A 17,437-nucleotide genomic window follows, 5' to 3' on the forward strand; every position below is an offset into this window, starting at 1 on the left:
GGCCTCACGGATGTCTTAGTTTATGTTATTTGTGGTTTTGTGCTAAAGGTTTGACTTTGGGGGACCGGAAATAAATGAGAATTGTTTTTTATAAGCCTGTAAGATGTAAAGCAGTTGATTTCAAATTTCATGCTCACTTTTTTTTTTGGAATGGTGAATGGGTTCTGTATAACTGAACTCTGCCTAGAGAAATAAAGTTAGGGAAATAATAGAGTTAGCTGTAATTTGACTTCATTTATGTTAAGGGGAATGTTGGGGCAAAGGATATTAAAGTGGTATTGTATTAGAGGTGCTTCTGGAAAGGTATTTAATATCTGTTAGGTGTAAATTGTTATTTACACTTAGTTAGGGTTATTGTTTGGGGGCGTGCTGTGAAGAGCCTTTATACCAACAAGTTTTTATTATTGCAGGAAATGCTCTCCCTTTAATGTTGCCTTTCACTTGGGTGTCAGAGGCAGCCTGGGAAAGTTGGAGCAAGCCCTGCCTTCTAGACAGGGACTCTTAGATCTGCTTTTATAGCAGTACTGGTATGTGGGTGGAAGGTAGGGAAGTTGAGTCACTTCTGTATGACAAGAACACCTAAAGTTTTTTTTTTTTTTAAATGAGTGGGTATTATTTTGTCTAGAATCTGAACTAATCTAATAAAATTGAAAATAAAGCCTTTCTCCCACTCTTTTTGTGCATCTTCCTTTCAGCTTCAGATTTCTGAAAGATACTGAAGATAAAACTGAAGTAAGGCCAGGCATGGTGGCTCACACCTGTAATCCCAGCACTTTGGGAGGCCAAGACGGGTAGATCACCTGAGGTCAGGACTTCAAGACCAGCCTGGCCAACATGGTGAAACATCATTTCTACTAAAAATGCAAAAAAAACAAAAAACAAAAAACTGCTGGGCATGGTGGTGTGTGCCTGTAATCCCAGCTACTTGGGAGGCTGAGACAGGAGAATCACTTGAACCTGGGAGATGGAGGTTGCAGTGAACTGAGATTGTGCCACTGCACTCCAGCCTGGGCAACAGAGCGAGACTCTGTCTCAAAACAAAAAAGTGAAGTAAATGTATAAATTTGAAGATATTTCCAAGTACGCTCTTGGAAGAAAGAATGCTTTTATAATATTTTGATAACTACATAGGTGCTCTTCATTTTGATATATCCATGTGTGAATAAATAAATGGCTAGAGTAATAGAAATCAAGGCATTACTATTTGATTTCAACAAACATTCATTTAGTGTGTATTCAGATACTGGGTTAAGAACGGGGATGTAGTATAAAACATGATTTCTCCCCTCAGACTGCTCATATTCTAGTCATAGTTATGCAGAACAGTAACTCCAACAGTTATGTACCATGGATTAAGTGCTAAGGTAGAGTATGCTCACAGATAAGGGGTACCTAAACCAGATGTGGGAACAGGTAGGGTCAGGAAAGGCTTTCTGGAGTAGGGGATTTCTGAAGTAAGCCTTGAAGGATGAATTACCCATATAATTGGCCATATTCAAGGGAAGAATAGAAACATGGTGTTCAGAAGAGATGTATGGGCTGAAAAATAGAAATGTGGGAGCCGTCACGGTAAATTCTTGGTAACTGAAGTGACAGAATGAGTTGGAACACCTGGAGCAAGTGTGGTCAGCAATGTTAACTTCTTGGAGGTTCAGACCCTTTTGAGAATCTGATAAATACTACAGATCCTCTCTGCATGGGAATGCAAAGAAGAACAGTTTCCACTGGGCTGCCCATGTTAGGAACCATGCACTTTGGGTTAAGAACCTCTGGTGTGCAGTAAAAAGAGATCTGAGGATGACACCTTCCAAGTAATAATAACAGTTGAGAGGATGGTAGAGGAAGAAGAGTAAGATGGAGAAGCGGGTGAACAGGGAAAGAGGAAAGTCAAGAAAGTATCATTTTAAGTTAAAAGTGAGAGTTTCCCAAAGGGAATACCAAATACCACAGACAAATCAAAGAAGACATAAAATGTCCATTGAATTTGGCCATCATCTGGAGGTCTTCGGTGACTTCAATCAGGTAAATTTCAATTGAGTAGTATGGAGGAAAGGAAGCTGGGGTTCTGGAGATTGAATGAAACACTGAGGAAACAATCAGAGTTGAGACTATAAGGAGGAGTGCCTCTTTCCTTCATTTGTTTATTTAATAACTATTTCTTGAGTACTTACCACGTTCCAGACACTGTGCTGGAAGCTGGGGATTGGTCTATGTAGGCCTCCTTCATTAGCTGACATCTCATTGTGCCCACCCTGTTCCAAAGCTTCCCAGCCCCTGCCTGTCTCTCTCCTCCCAAACACACATACAGGCAATGTCCTAAAATGATTTTCTCCTTGGTACATTACCGGGCACATTCAGCCACCAGGGGACTCCAGTTTTGCTGGGTCAGACCCAGGCTGCTCAATTGCTCTTCTCTCTCTTGGACACCAGGGAGCAAATTGTCCTCTATAATGCCAGGGACACACTTCAAAATATCATTGTGCCAGTCAGACCTCACTATGAGTCTGTCATTCAATGAGTTTATAAAAATCATTGTAACTTTTTTTTTTAAGCTTGTACCAATTCTTTCTTGTAATACATTTTTAAGCCTATTTGCATTGGGAAATATTGGTTCTAAATGTAGAAAAGTAGCATGAGTCCCTGGCCCGAGGAAACCTTTATCCTAGTCTTAGACTTTTTGCATGTGGGGACTCCTCATTTGCCCTTTGCTTTAAAAACAAAACAAAAAAACTCCTTGGGGCCAAGATGTATAGAGGCTGCAGTCACACCTAAGCATCAAGGTAGCTGCTGCTTTTCTAAGGATAGGTGTGAGGGCGGGGCGGGGGGGTGGGATTCTGTCTTCTTGGTGCCCCAGGCTTTCTGTGAAGAATAGTGTAATAAACCAGAGGATGCAGAGAATGATATACAGTGATTCTGTGGTTTATTCCAATTATTAAACCTGAAAACACAATTATCCCATTAGTATGATTCAAGATTTTTTCCAAAAATACACTGGGTTGCTCTTGCTTCCAGTGAAACTCACCTGCCCATTTTCTGCTTACTCACTTTGTCTTTAAGAAAATTTGACTGCTTTTTATCTCCTTCTGATTGGCTTTTCAGTTGCAAATTCAGAGAGTACTATATATTCTGTGTTCCAGGTCACTTCTAAAAAGTGTTAAATAAGAACAGGCCTAGTACTTAATCTATATTACTTTACCCAGCATTTATCTTAATATTTGAAGATCTCATTCTTTTTAAAATTATTACTATGCCGGGCGCGGTGGCTCAAGCCTGTAATCCCAGCACTTTGGGAGGCCGAGACGGGCGGATCACGAGGTCAGGAGATCGAGACCATCCTGGCTAACCCGGTGAAACCCCGTCTCTACTAAAAAATACAAAAAAATAGCCGGGCGTGGTGGCGGCGCATGTGGTCCCGCTACTCGGGAGGCTGAGGCAGGAGAAGGGCGGGAACCCGGGAGGCGGAGCTTGCAGTGAGCCGAGATGGCGCCACTGCACTCCAGCCTGGGCGACAGAGTGAGACTCCGTCTCAAAAAAAAAAAAAAAAAATTATTACTATGGATTATACTACAAGTATACAGGTATCTGTAAAATGCACAGAATAGAGCCTGACATACTATGTTACATCAGTTTCTCCAGGTTCCACAGATGGTCTTGTATTTCCTGTGTTCCTTTCAGAATTGTTAAAATGCTTATTAATTTAGGAGTGGGTGTAATGATGTTGTATTGGCAGTGTGCCAGCCAGCGGTGTTATATAACACATTTTTTTTAATTTAAAAATTTTTAAAATGTAATTCACAATAGAGACAGGGTTTTGCCATGTTGCCTTGGCTGGTCTCGAGCTTCTGGGCTCAAGAAATCTGCCAGCCTTAACCTCCCAAAGTGCTGGCATTACAGGTGTAAGACACTGCGCCTGGCCAATAGAGAACATTTTTGAAAGCCTGGTCCTGCATGTTGCCAAACAATCCTTATGGAGACAGCAAAAAACTATGTATTCTCAGTGTGATTTGCTATTTTGAATTTAGATTTCTGTAGATGTTTATTTTTTTAATGGAGAGCTTGGATGTTAGCTGTGGGCTTGTAAAAAATTAGATAAAAATTTAAAATGGGAAGCTTAATTTTGGAATTAATCTTTTTAACCTTTGGGTAGTCTTTTAGAAAGTATATCCTAAAAATACATAGCATAACTAAAATATCTCATAAATCCTTTAGGATGGGCTCCTATTTATTAGAATGTTGTAAAAAATTAGAAAATCTTAATTTTATGAGACAACTGATAAACTTATCATTTTATAAATTGCTTTATTTGAATGTTTTATAATATAAAATAGGGAAATTATGAAGTTTATATGCAGAGGTTAAAGATTTTTCCAAGATCACTAGTAAAGGGCAGAATTAGACCAACTTCTGGACTGAACCACATCTTTGATGCATTTTTAATTATGTTATTTTAATAAGAGAACTTTAAAGAAATTCTTATTGTCAATATTCTCCTAAACCTGTATCTACAGCACTCTGTAACAATTACTATTTACAATAATGACAAAAATTTCCAGGGTATATTTAAGAAAGGATTTATTTTTTTCAATAAAGGCTGAAACATAGAAGGCTGGAGGAAACAAAGGGTGAATTTTCAGTTAACCAAAATTTTTATTGAAGCTGGAAGCCATAAGGAAATTTGCATGCACCTTTGTGTATACCTTAAGTTTCTTAAGTAGTCATAGTTGTAGATACCTTTTCAGAGTCTCCAGGTTTTTTTGTAGTAGGATAAAAATCATTTAAATTAACTCTCTTTACCTCTCTCCTCTCTTTTAGTCCTTTGCTCTCACTAGGCTGTTTTGGTCTTCTAGGACAAGCAAGTTCTTGAATATTCCTGTTCCTTGAAAAACCTTCTAGTTAGTGGTCATGTAATAGCTCCTCACTTCTTCACATCTTTCTCATTAAATCCACTGCATCTATAAACTGTACATCAGTAAAAATGTTTTATTAATATTAAAAATAATTTTGTTTCATTTCTTATTTATTAGACATTCATGGCTGGAATCTCTTAAATCTGTATTAACTATAGTAAGCTGCTATGAAAGCTTCCAGTGCTATATAATTAATTCCATCATCGCATCCTTAAAATATGCCAGCACATGGCGCTTGCCCCTCCCTCTTTCTCCCTCCCTCCCTCCTCCCCCCTTCACACACACACACACACACACACACACACACACACACACACGCACGCACACACGCGTGCGCACAGTGCACACCAAACTGCCATTCTCCAGCAGGCCTGCTTCTGGAGTTGGGAGATGTCAGCCTGCTGGGAGGGGGTGGGGGGAGGAGGAAGAGGTGGGGCTCTACTCTGATTAATTACCTTAGGCATTCAGGGGTGGGGCTTCCTTCAGCCATCTGCCTGAGATATGGGAGGGAGCTGGAGAAAGAAGGAGGGGGAGAGACTGCCAGAGAGGAAGAGAAAAGAAAGGAAGAAACATTAGAAAGAAAAAGGAAGGAAAACGGTATAAAGGGAGATCAATTACCCGCCCTTAAATAGCTAGACTGGGGGGGGAGGGGGGTGGAAAGAAAGCTGTGGAGGTGTGCCCCAGCACGGCTGCTTTGAAAGGTTTATCATCTATCCGTTTGGTTTATGGAGAAAAAGAAAATGGTAACTCAGGTAAGATTTGTGCTTCCTCGGTATGTTTCTTTTCTCCTCTCTGGGATCTAAATAAAGGTTTGAGGGTGGAGTATAGTCAGAAGAGTTTTAATTATTATTGTCTTCTTAGAACAGCCCAGATGTATTGTTATTAGCTGAAAAGTCTGTGTCTGTTGAGTCCGCTTATGTGTGTGTTATGTATCCGTATCCTTTCTTCCCCCTCCCTCAACTCCATAGCAGATTCCTGTTTCCTGTACTGTGCAGCTGTAGCTCAGGAAAGACCCTGTGGGGATTTGTCTACCTCTTTGTCTTGGTTCTGAGAAGAGGGAGGGAGAGAAAGACTGCAGAGGTAGGAAGAGATTCTTGTAGACTGCCAAAAAGAGGGGAGCAGGATTCCTTTTAAGAATTTCAGAAGAATTTGTGTTATAGGGAAATCTGATTCCTTATTCACTTTGGTTTCTCAGGATTGGCTATGGAACTGTAGTTTTGCTGTTACTCTAAACTGCTTATTAAAAATGAAGGTTAGGAAAGAATGTTTCATTTTCATGGCTTTGTTACTGGCAAAGATTTTCAGTAGGAGCATTCAGGTGTAACAGAGGCAGGTAGAGCCCTCCTTGACAGGAGAACAAATCTGAATGTATAAATCACAATCACACAGGCTTTAAAATACGTTTGAACGAGAGAGAGTAGGAAATGGAAGATATCTCTCCTCCCTCTCTCTCCTCTCTCGTTCTTCTCTCTTCTCTCTCTCCCACTCCTCCTCACTCTCTTCCCCAATCCCCTCAATCCCCCTTTCTCTCCTCCTCCTTTTCCCCTCTTTCTCCCTGCCTCTCTTTGGTTATGCCAGGCAATATCTCATCTGCATTTTAGCAAGTCATTCCTGACAAATGGAAAGGTGAATGCTCTTCCACAGTTCTCCCTGGCAAGGCAATTTTTCTTGTTAGCATCCTTCTGTATGCCCCATTACCCTTTTTCCTTTATGTATAGGTTGAGAGGAAATGATGAGGCTCTGATTTATCCATGAGAAATCATTTACACTATAGAACATTCAAGTCCTTTAGTCTCAGACTTAAGATCAGTTTCACTCCAGGTTTCTATGCTCTGTGGGGAAATTTCATCACTGGACAGTGCTTTCCTTTTAAGGAGGTTGCCCTTTTTTTGTATTCTCTCTTCTCTTCCTCTCCCAGTCACCACCGGAGGGCGAGAGAACCAGCTAGCTATCAGGATAGAGGCATCATTTTAGGAGCTGGAATCCTGTTTAGTTATATAATGCCCTGCAGTGCTGTTTGGAAGGAGGGAAACCTGTAGGGAGATTTTCCCATTGTGACCTGGAGGAAAGAGAAGTTTCAAATGTATCTTTTCAAAGTAATTTTTCACCAAATCTGAGTTTAGAAAATTTCAACAAACTCCTTCCTCTTTTGGAAAAGCGGAGAAGCTTTTGAAATATTTCTCTTCCATGTCTTATCCCCTCATCATCAGTCTAATTACCTCTTTTGAAATACTGCTTTATATTTTTAAAAAAATTTTACGTAAAAGAGAAATCCTGTTTCTGGATTCTCTTTGTTGCTTGGGAGATGATACTTGCTTGACCTTAGAGCCCTCATTCAATTTTTATTAACTGGCAATATTAGAGGGTAACAGCTCTCTTCTTTCTTAGCAATTACTGAAGGATTTTCAATGCCTTGACTTTTCATTATGTATTTTTTAAACCAGTGAAAGAATTATCTAAAATGGAAATTTGTATAATGAGTTTTGCCTCATGGAACATTTCACCTTAGTTTCTAGAGGAGCTGGTAAGTGTAGTGTGTGTGAGCATGAAGTTAGAGTGCAAATGCTTATGCACACTTAATATTGTGGTTGTAATAATTAGTATTTAAAGAAGCCGTAATTTTAGGAAAGAAGTAGAAGAAATAAATGGAAACTGGAAAGAGAGATTTTGGGGTGCCTGATAATTCTTATAATAAAATCACCATGTTTTATCAGGATGTGCTAAATATTGAAGAAAAGTTATGAGTTTTTGCCCATCCTGAAATTGTACAACTGGAAAGGATAGAATATCAAATTTGAGAATTTTCAGTATTCCAGCCTATTTGTTTTGTTGTATATACCTTCTGTGTTAATGTAATGTACATAGTTGTTAGTAATCTAGGGGGAAAAATTCAAAGGAAATAACCAGCTGGGCCAAATCTTTCATTTGTCCTGTGGTTGTGTTGTGTTGTGTTGTGCCTGCATGTGTGTGTGTGTATGTTTGTGTTTGAGCCAGACATCCAATCCCAACATTTGATAATGACCTGTCACATAAGCTTTCTCAATATAGAATGTCTATACTGATGGTTACGGCTGGGTTATCAAAGTTAAACGGTTTATTACAACGTAAGAGAGATGTTTGGATATGTTTTCACTGTTTTGCTACCTAGGTTCTTTGCATCTTCAGATGATACCATTTCTATAGTCCCCAGTTTCCATTGCTCAGTTGTCGGAAAAGGGCTTTCGGTGGATGACTTTTTCATCATACCATATTAGATCCTTGTCAGTATTTGCACAGTGTATGCACTTTATTACTACATATGCACTTTATTACTACTTTTATAGGGCCTGTTTTTGTTTTAATTAAAACTACTCTGTCGTTTATAGTAAGTAGTCAGTGCTCTGCTAAAAAGCAAATGGCAATTTAATCACAAAATTCTAATATAGCAGATAGACATGCTTATGTAATACGTAAAACATTAATTTTATCGGCTGTTCATGTATATGTTGTAGGAGTATTTCACTGAGATCTCTTATTTTTGGGCATAATGACCAGATTATTGCATCTTATATTTATGAAAATAGCAACGTAGAATATGAAGGAAAGATAAATCATTCTTGTACTATGTGTAAAATTCGAAAAACAAAATTGCAAATGACTTCAACACTAATTAGTAAAAAATAAATGTTTAGCCAAACTCAAACTCAGTTATACTGTCTATTGTTGAAAGGGCAAGTGGACTAGGCAGAGAGGAAAGGATTTTACAGTATGGATGTGAAAGAAAATTTTTGTACTCTACTGTGGTATAAGACTGCCAGTTTCTGTGGAACACAAAGCCCTCCCTTTCTTGGACAGCTCAGTGCTTTGCTGGCATTTTCTTCAAAATCTGTTTTCCATCAGGACCAAGAGGAGGGAAGGTGTTAGGAATAAGGGAGGTTGGAAAGGGGGTTGCTGTTCCTTTAAATAGTGCAGTGAGTCCATGTGGCAGCAGGCCGCTCTGGAGTGTATTCTTTTGTAATGAATCACCAGTTCCATTGTCTGCTATCTCCCCTCTTTGTAGCTGGAAGGCTGAAGTCTTTCACCTGAGCTGCTGCCAGTTCGCTCTTCTGTTCCTGGGTGGTTGGGAGAAGAGAAGAGGGAGGGTATTTTATGCTTTAATTAAAGACAGATAAGAGAGCAGGTATGTTTTGCTTTGTTTCATTTTCTCTTTTCCTGTTTTTGTTTGTCTGGTTTTTGAAAGGAATTGGAGTAGAGAATCTATTCTGTGATTTTGCTAAGCATATCCCATTTTCTCTGAATTCTGGAGGTCCTCACAGCATTTAGTCTCCATTTTGTGGTACTGCTTTAAAGTGATTCCATTCGGTTGCCTGCCAGTCATGCTCCCTTGCCACTCGAACCTCATCCCACCCTTCATCCACGCAGCTGCAGCCACACTGTTTGTTTTGGCACACTATCCACTTTCTATGGGCTTTGCAGGATTTGGGGAGTTGGAGGATAGGCGAGGATTGTGGGTTGGAGACTAAATTTATGTTCCTTTACAATGAAAAAAAAGCCTCACTTTTTCCAGAGATTTGGTTTCTTTCTGAATTCTTCTACATTGCTCCATATCTTTAGTTATAACCATTTCCTCGCCGAGGCCAAAATTGTCTCTTGAAAAGTATCGCTTTTCTAAAAATTACTTAACTTTCTTGAAAAGATACCCAGAATTTCATAAATGAAGCTATGATGAAATCCAAGCACTCTTGACTCATTAAATTGTTTTTTCCGTCTTAGTCACCCCCTAATCACACACACTTTTTTCTTTCTTTTTTTGCCCCTTTTCTCTTTTTTTCCCTTTATCTTTCTCCTTAGTTTTGCAGTTGGGTCTAGGTAAGCTTAATATTTGGCAACCTACTACTTAAATTTGTATTGCTACAGAAGACATCTTCATATTGAACGGTAATGACATTCCTCATTCCTCTCAGTGATAAGGTGTAAGCTCAAATTCCTGGTTTTGTTCCTTCAGTTTTCTGTTCTCCCCTGAGAAATTCCAAACTCTGGTCTACACAGATTGCCATATGCAAACAATTTTATCTCTCTCAAATTTGAACTTTTCATCATGGAATTCCTTACCTAGGGATTGTTTCTTGGACATCTGTTTATGATAGACAGATAGTTTCTGGGAACCAGTCATACTAGATGCTACAGCACCCTTTACCCACCCTGGTCTCCTGGTATACCGTTCCTCTCTGGGATCTGACATTATTGGTATCCCACATGTTCCCTTCTGAAGTCATAATTCCTCACTCTTTGTTTTCAGCATTTCCAAACCACTGTCAAATCTTTTTTGAACGTTTCCTCCCAACATTTTGTATGTGAAATCTGCCAGGCACAAATAGAAGGCTCCCCTGCAGTAAATACTTTGCTCTTTTGATTGTAGCACCTTTCTTAGCAGGCTCCAGTGTTCAGCCTCTTCTAGGCAGTCAGAAATGCTGCATTCTGCCATCACGATGTATTGTGTCTGTTTCCCAGACTCTTACATGTTTCTCTATTACTATTAGAATGATTAAATTCAGGAAACTAATTCATTAGAGGTCATTGCCAGAGTGAGTACTTTAAAATGCAAGTCTGATTTTGTCATTCCTGTGTTTATACCTTACAGTTGCTCCCCTTCAGTCTCTGAATAAAATCCTGTGATCCTGCATGATCAGAAATCTGGCTGTCTCTCCAGCCTCATCTCCTGCCATCCTTTTCTTGCTGTATTTCATTCTAATGACACTGGCCTCTTTGCTGTTCTCTTAACATACCTGAGACCCTCCTGCTTAGGACCCTTCTGCTTTGCTGCGTGCCCAAAATGCTCTTCCTACTGGTACCCATGTGGTTGGTTCTACTCTCGAGTATTTCTTCTCAAGGGAGACCTTTCCCTTAACTTTCCTAGCTTAAACCAGCACTCCCTCATCACTCCTACCTTCATTCTGCTTTTTCTTCACTTGTCACTGATTTTAGTTCTTATCATTGATTGTTATATGTTTGTTGTCTGTCTCCTCCCCAACCCTGAACAGAAGCTCCCTGAGATCAGGATCCTTGTCAGCAGTCTGTTGTATTCCCAGTGTGTAGAACAGTGCCCGGCACATAGTCATAATAAAAATAGCTAATCTTTATATCTGCTGATGATGCATTAATATCAGATACTGTTCTAAGCACTTTACCCTCATTAACTCATTGAGTCCTCTCAGTAACCCTGTGTTATCTGCATTGTACAAAAGAGGAAACTAGGCATATGATGGTTAAGTAACTTGCCCAAGTTCAGACAGCTACTAAGAGATCTTGTGGGGAATGATATCTAGACACACTGGCTTAGAAATTGATATTCTTAGCCACTGTATGCTACCCCTTGTAGGTATTGGGTATTCAGTAAATATTTGTTGAATGTGTGAATAAATTAATTTAGTTGAGACTCTGATTCATTTCTGAAATTTCCATCCCTGACGTAAGACTTTGATAAAACACTTGCAGTAATGGAATTCATTGTTGAATAAAATGGCTTCATTATTATAATATGTAATAAAGTATATATTATTTTATGATAAAAATATTAATATTGTCTAATAATACTAAATAATAATGCAGAGTACATACTGTGCATTAAGCACTGTCTTAAGTGCTTTACATATTTTAGGACATTTATTCCACTCAGCAGCCTTATCTACTTACTCAGCAGTACTGTTAATGTCCATGTTGTAGAAATTAGGAAACCCAAGGAGTTTGGCTCCAGCATTTCTGTTCTTAACCACCACTAATAATGACTGTTATTAAAATAAGTTTTTGTTTTTGCGTACCTACTCTGTGCCAGTCAATTTTACATACATAGCACATTTACAAACATAATTATTCACATTATGTATCACTTGTCAGTCATCTTTGAGGTAGGTGAGGTTTTTCCCATTTTTTGCATGAGACTTTGAGATTCTAGAGGTCAGGCAACCTGGTGACTCTGGAAACAGAGAGAGATAGGTTTCAAACTGGAGATCTATTTAGTCCCAAATTCACATGCTCTTCCGTTATACTGTGAGCCTCATAAGATAAATAGTTCCATTGTTGGCCATGAAAAGTAGAAAAGTGTTCTTTATGAGCTGAAATCTGTTTTCATTATTGTCTTCTCATTCCTTCTCGATTTCTCATCTGGAGTTACATTGAGTGGTTTCATGTCTTCTACATAAAATCCAAATATTTGAAGATACTGCTGAATGTTCCCTTTAATCTTCTGTTGCCTTGCTTATTTTTCCTACTTCCTTGAATTATTCCTCATAGATATGAAAACATACGGTTTCCAGAATGTTTACTGACTGTCCTGGACTAATTGCATTAATTTATATGGATGATTTATCATTTATGTCTAATTGCTAAGTAAAAATATCAATTATGATTACTTTTTGAGTTTTATTGATACATAATTATATGTATTTATGGGGTACTTATGATATTTTGATACATGCATACAATGTGTAATGATCAAATCAGTAATTAGGATACCTATCACCTCAGATATTTATCATTTTTTTGTATAGAGAATATTTCACATCTCCCCTTCTAGCTATTTTGAAATACATAATAAATTATTGTTAACTATAGTCACTGTGTGTCGAATATTAGAACTTCAACTTCCGCTTCCACTTCCTCTTCTTTTTCTTCTTCTTTTTTTTGGAGACTGAGTCTCACTCTATTGCCCAGGCCAGAGTGCAGTGGTGCGATCTTGGCTCAGATCTCGGCTCATTGCAGTCTGCACCTCCTGGGTTCAAGTGATTCTCCTGCCTCAGCCTCCGAAGTAGCTAGGACTGCAGGTGCACGCCACCACGCCTGGCTAATTTTTGTAATTTTAGTAGAGACAGCATTTCACCATGTTGGCCAGGCTGCTCTCGAACTCCTGACCTCAAGTGATCTGCCCACCTCTGCCTCCCAGAGTTCTGGGATTACAGGTGCGAGCCACCGCACCTGGCCAAGAACTTACTTATTCTAACTGTTTTTGTACCCAGTAACCAACCTCTCTCCATCCTCTGCCTCCTTCCCAGCATTTGGCAAACATCATTTTACAGTTATGAGTATTAAGTATCATATCTTTGTTATAAATGTTGTTTTATGATAACATGTTTGGCTTTAGTCAGTTTCTTTTTTGTGTTGTTTTTGAGACAAGGTCTCACTCTTTCGCCCTGGGTAGAATGTAGTGGCATGATCTTGGCTCACTGCAACCTCTGCCTACTGAGTTCAAGTGATTATCCTGCCTCAGCCTCCCAAATAGCTAGGACTACAGGCGTGCGTCACCATGCCCAGCTAATTTTTGTATTTTTTGGTAGAGACAGGGTTTCACCATGTTGGCCAGACTGATCTTGAACTCCTGACCTCAGGTGATCCACCCGCCTCGACCTCCCAAAGTGCTGGGATTACAGGCATGAGCCATTGCATACAACTGGCTTTAGTCAGTTTGTATAGCACATTGAACATCTAGTAGTGTTGGCAGTTTATAATTCCAAAAATGAAGGGATATTACCTTGAACTCCTAAAAAGAATAAATAGAATATTGTTTTTCTCTCCACTATAGAGCATGCTCTCAGCTGATTGGCAGGAATCTACCTGTCTTTTAATCTCTTGAGTCTTGCCCTGATCCCTCAAAGGTTACTGTCACTGAGTAATGGAAGTCAGTGATTATTTTACAATATTATAAATGAATGCTTTTATGTCCACAAATGATACAACTGTATTCTTTTTTCCTAATGTTAATTATGATTCCTTGTAAGAAGTTTGGAAGAGACAAACTGGGACTTAAGTGAAGGAGATTGGGTTTTGAAAAGACTCTTAACTTAGAGCAAAGATCCATAAACTTTTTCTGGAAAGGGCCAGATAGTAAACAATTTTGGCTTTGCAAGCCGTGTTGTTTCTATCACAACTACCCGGCTTTGCTGATGAAGCACTGAAGAAGCTATAGATGATAAGTAAATGAATGGTTAGTTATAGCTGTGTTCCAGTAAAACTATTTATGGACACTGAAATTTAAATTCCATGTAATGTTTATGTGTCACAAAATATGACTCTTTCAACTTTATTTTTATTTTTATTTTTGAGACAGAGTCTCACACTATCCTCCAGGCTGGAGTGCAGTGGTGCGATCTCGGTTCACTGCAAGTTCCACCTGCCGGGTTCACGCCATTCTCCTGCCTCAGCCTCCTGAGTGTCTGGGACGACAGGTGCCCGCCACCATGGCTGGCTAATTTTTTGTATTTTTAGGAGAGACAGGATTTCACCATGTTAACCAGGATGGTCTCCATCTCCTGACCTTGTGATCCGCCCACCTCGGCCTCCCAAAGTGCTGGGATTACAGGCGTGAGCTGCCGCGCCTGGCCTCTTTTAACTATTTAAAAACGTAAAAGCATGCTTAAGTTGCAGGTTATACAAAAGTAGGTGGAGGACTGGCTTTGAACCACAAGCTATAGTTTGCTGATCCCTGACTTAGAGGGATACAGGACCTCGCAATTTCCTTTGTAGCGTAGGTCAAGTTTTCCCGTATAGCTTCATGACAGAGAGACAGTTTTGAGTGGTTCTGGCAGGTCATCGTGGATCCCTGTTACAATAGAATGAATCCCCTGATTTGCTCTCTTATTTCCCGAGCCCCAGAAAATACGAAGATTCTTCTTCTTTACTTCCTTTCTCCATCTATATGCTGTATTTTATACCTTCTTGCTTTTTGTATACATTTTCATATTTTTAAAAAAATACATTTTTCATGTTAGTTATCAGCTATGTAACAACATTTGGGTCAGTGACAGACTGCCTACACAATAATGGTTCCATAATATTATAATTTTCACTGTCCCTTTTCTATATTGAGATACACACATACTTAGGTTTGGGTTATACTTGCCTACAGTATTCAGTATAGTCACATGCTGTACAAATTTGTGGCCTAGGAGTAATAGGCTACGCCATATAGTCTAGTTGTGTAGTAGGCAATACCATCTAAATTTGTGTAAGTACACTGTGTGATGTTCACACAAAGACACACTTGCTTAAGGACACATTTCTCAGAACATATCCCTGTCATCAAGTGACACATGACTATTATTTATTACTTTGGGCCAGAATGCATTTTTCTCCCACATGATTAATTTGTCTTTAAAGATTCAGCTTAGACTTCACCTACTTCAGAAATCTTTCTGTCTCACAGAGTTGTCCCTCTGTGCTTCATTAGCATTCTATATGCATTGTTCTTATAGCTTATACAGTACTGTAATTGTGAGTGTATTTCTGTTTTTTTCCATCAGACTACAGTTTCTTTCAGGATTGGGACTATATCACCAGTGTTAGCATCCAGCAAATATTCTTTTGAGTTAATTAATGATTTTTAACTTGCTAATTCATTGATAGTGTCCTCTTGAAATGTTGAATGGGAGAGTTAAATTGGGTAGTCACTTATAACCTAATGCTTATTATTTAAATCAGTTAATACTTAACACACATGTAGTTTGGGAAATACATGCTTTACATAGCTAGAAGATTGGGAAGATTTTGGAATAAACTATTTGAGGGACACAGGAAACTCTTGTAGTATAGATGTTCTAGTGGAGGTGGAAACCTGTGTGTATGACGGTAAATGGCATAGGAGCTCTAGCCTCCTGGGAAATCAGGCAGGAAGGAAGAAGGGCATGACTCCCACAACTGGGGAAAGAGCATGACAGAGAAAGAGAAGTGGAAAGTGACAATGAAATCTTAGGGATTGGCAACCCATGGCAAGTATACCAAATATGGTATATTGAGCATAGTCATCTTCCTCTCTGCTTTGCCTTCCACTCAAGATGGCCAAGAGTTAGATTCTTTACATACTACTTTTGAAAACTTGTTATCGCAGATATATAGCAGATCCTAACCAGCCATTCTATGTCATTTTCAAGGCTCACTGTTCTTTTAGGTCTTTTTCCCTCCCTCTCTCTGTTTCTTTTTGGATAGCTTCTATATGGTAACATCAAATGTACTTACCTTTTTTTCCCTGCAACGTCTAGTCTGCCATTAATCCAATCCAGTGGGTGCGTATGTGTTTTTTAAATCTCAGATTATAGTTGTCATCTCTAGAATTTAATGTGGGTCTTTTTCACACCTCTCATGTCTCTTCTTAGCATGTTCATTTTTTTCCTTTTTTCCTTTTTTATCTTGAACATATGGGACACAAATGTTTTAATGTCCTCATCTGCTAATTCTAACGTATGTATTAGTTCTCGGTGAGTTGTGATTAATTTATTTTTCTCGGCATTATGTGTTGTATTTTTCCTGCTTCTTTGCATGCCTGGTAATTTTTGATTGGATGCCAGACATTGTGAATTTTATCTTGTTGGATGCTAGATAATTTTTTATTTCTGTAAATATTCTTGAGCTTTACAGCACAACTAAGTTTCTTAGAAAAAGTTTGATCCTTTCAGGTCTTGGGTTGCTTGTTTGTTTTGTTTGTTCGTTTGTTTTTTGAGACAGAGTCTCGCTCTGTCACCCAGGCTGGCGTACAGTGGTGCAATCTCGGCTCACTGCAACCTCCGCCTCCCGGGTTCAAGTGATTCTCCTGCCTCAGCCTCCCAAGTAGCTGGAATTACAGGTGCGTGCCAACATGCCCAGCTAATTTTTTGTGTTTTTAGTGGAGATGGGGTTTCGCTGTGTTACCCAGGATGGTCTCTATCTCCTGACCTTGTGATCCGCCCGCCTCAGCCTCCCAAAGTGCTGGGATTTGTACAGGCATGAGCCACACGCCCAACCTCAGGTCTTGTTTTTTAAGCTTTGTTAGACAGGACTAGAGCTGTGTTTGGTCTCTGGTTAATTTTTCCTGGCCACTGAGGCAAGACTCTGTTTAAGACTCTAATCGACGCTCCTTAAATCATTAGGTTTTCCACTCTGGCTGTTAAGAACAGGCTTATTCTTGGCACTGTGTGAGCTCCTAGTACTGTTGCCTGTATTTCTTTCAAGTGGTTCTTTCCCCAGCCTCTGGAAGTTTCACACATAGATGTGGCAGTCAGCACTCAATTGAGAACTTGAGATCTTTAGAGCTCTCTTTCTGTCTGCAGCTTTCTCCAGTACCGTCCCCTGTGCTGTCTTGGCTTCTCCAGACTTCTAGTTCTATCTTCTCAATTCATGGAACCCACCAGTTTCTGCCTGGGTCCCTCCTTCTCTGCCACAGCCTGGAAACTTTACCCATGTGATAAGTTGGGGAAGTTGTAAAGCTCAACTTGCTTGTTTCCTGACTCAGGAATCTCTATCTTTCCTTGCCTTCTAGACAATGTCTTAAGTGCTGTTGTTTCATGTATTTTGTGTTTTTTTTAGTAGTTTCAGGTAGAAAGATAAATCTGGTTTTTTGGGGTTTTTTTTTTTGTTTGTTTGTTTTTAAGACAGAGTCTCACTCTGTTGGCCAGGCTGGAGTGCAGTGGCGCAGTCTTGGCTCACTGTAACCTCCGTCTCCCAGGCTCAAGCAGTTCTCCTGCCTCAGCCTCCCAAGTAGCTGAGATTTCAGGCATGTGCCACTACGCTCTAATTTTTGTATTTTTAGT

General features: G+C 39.4%; 1 protein-coding gene across 24 annotated transcripts in view; it reads left to right on the top strand.

Annotated features, from left to right (window-relative positions):
- Positions 1–17,437, top strand: part of RBFOX2 (RNA binding fox-1 homolog 2) — a 295,689-nt gene that overhangs the window by 187,075 nt on the left and 91,177 nt on the right. For 3 of the 24 annotated variants that reach the window (XM_073006752.1, XM_073006754.1, XM_073006756.1), the window contains exon 1: positions 5,393–5,659. The exons of 17 other annotated variants lie outside the window; for them this stretch is intronic. In XM_073006752.1, coding sequence (XP_072862853.1) covers positions 5,633–5,659 — 27 coding nt within the window. In that variant the 5' untranslated portion in view covers positions 5,393–5,632. Of the gene's footprint in view, positions 1–5,386; positions 5,660–8,947; positions 9,067–17,437 lie in introns of those variants that run through there. 4 more of the 24 variants (XM_007975640.3, XM_007975638.3, XM_073006758.1 and 1 more) reach the window with 3 other exon arrangements.

Source organism: Chlorocebus sabaeus, chromosome 19 (genome assembly GCF_047675955.1).
Source record: "Chlorocebus sabaeus isolate Y175 chromosome 19, mChlSab1.0.hap1, whole genome shotgun sequence".
In the NCBI taxonomy this organism is placed as follows: Eukaryota; Metazoa; Chordata; class Mammalia; order Primates; family Cercopithecidae; genus Chlorocebus; species Chlorocebus sabaeus.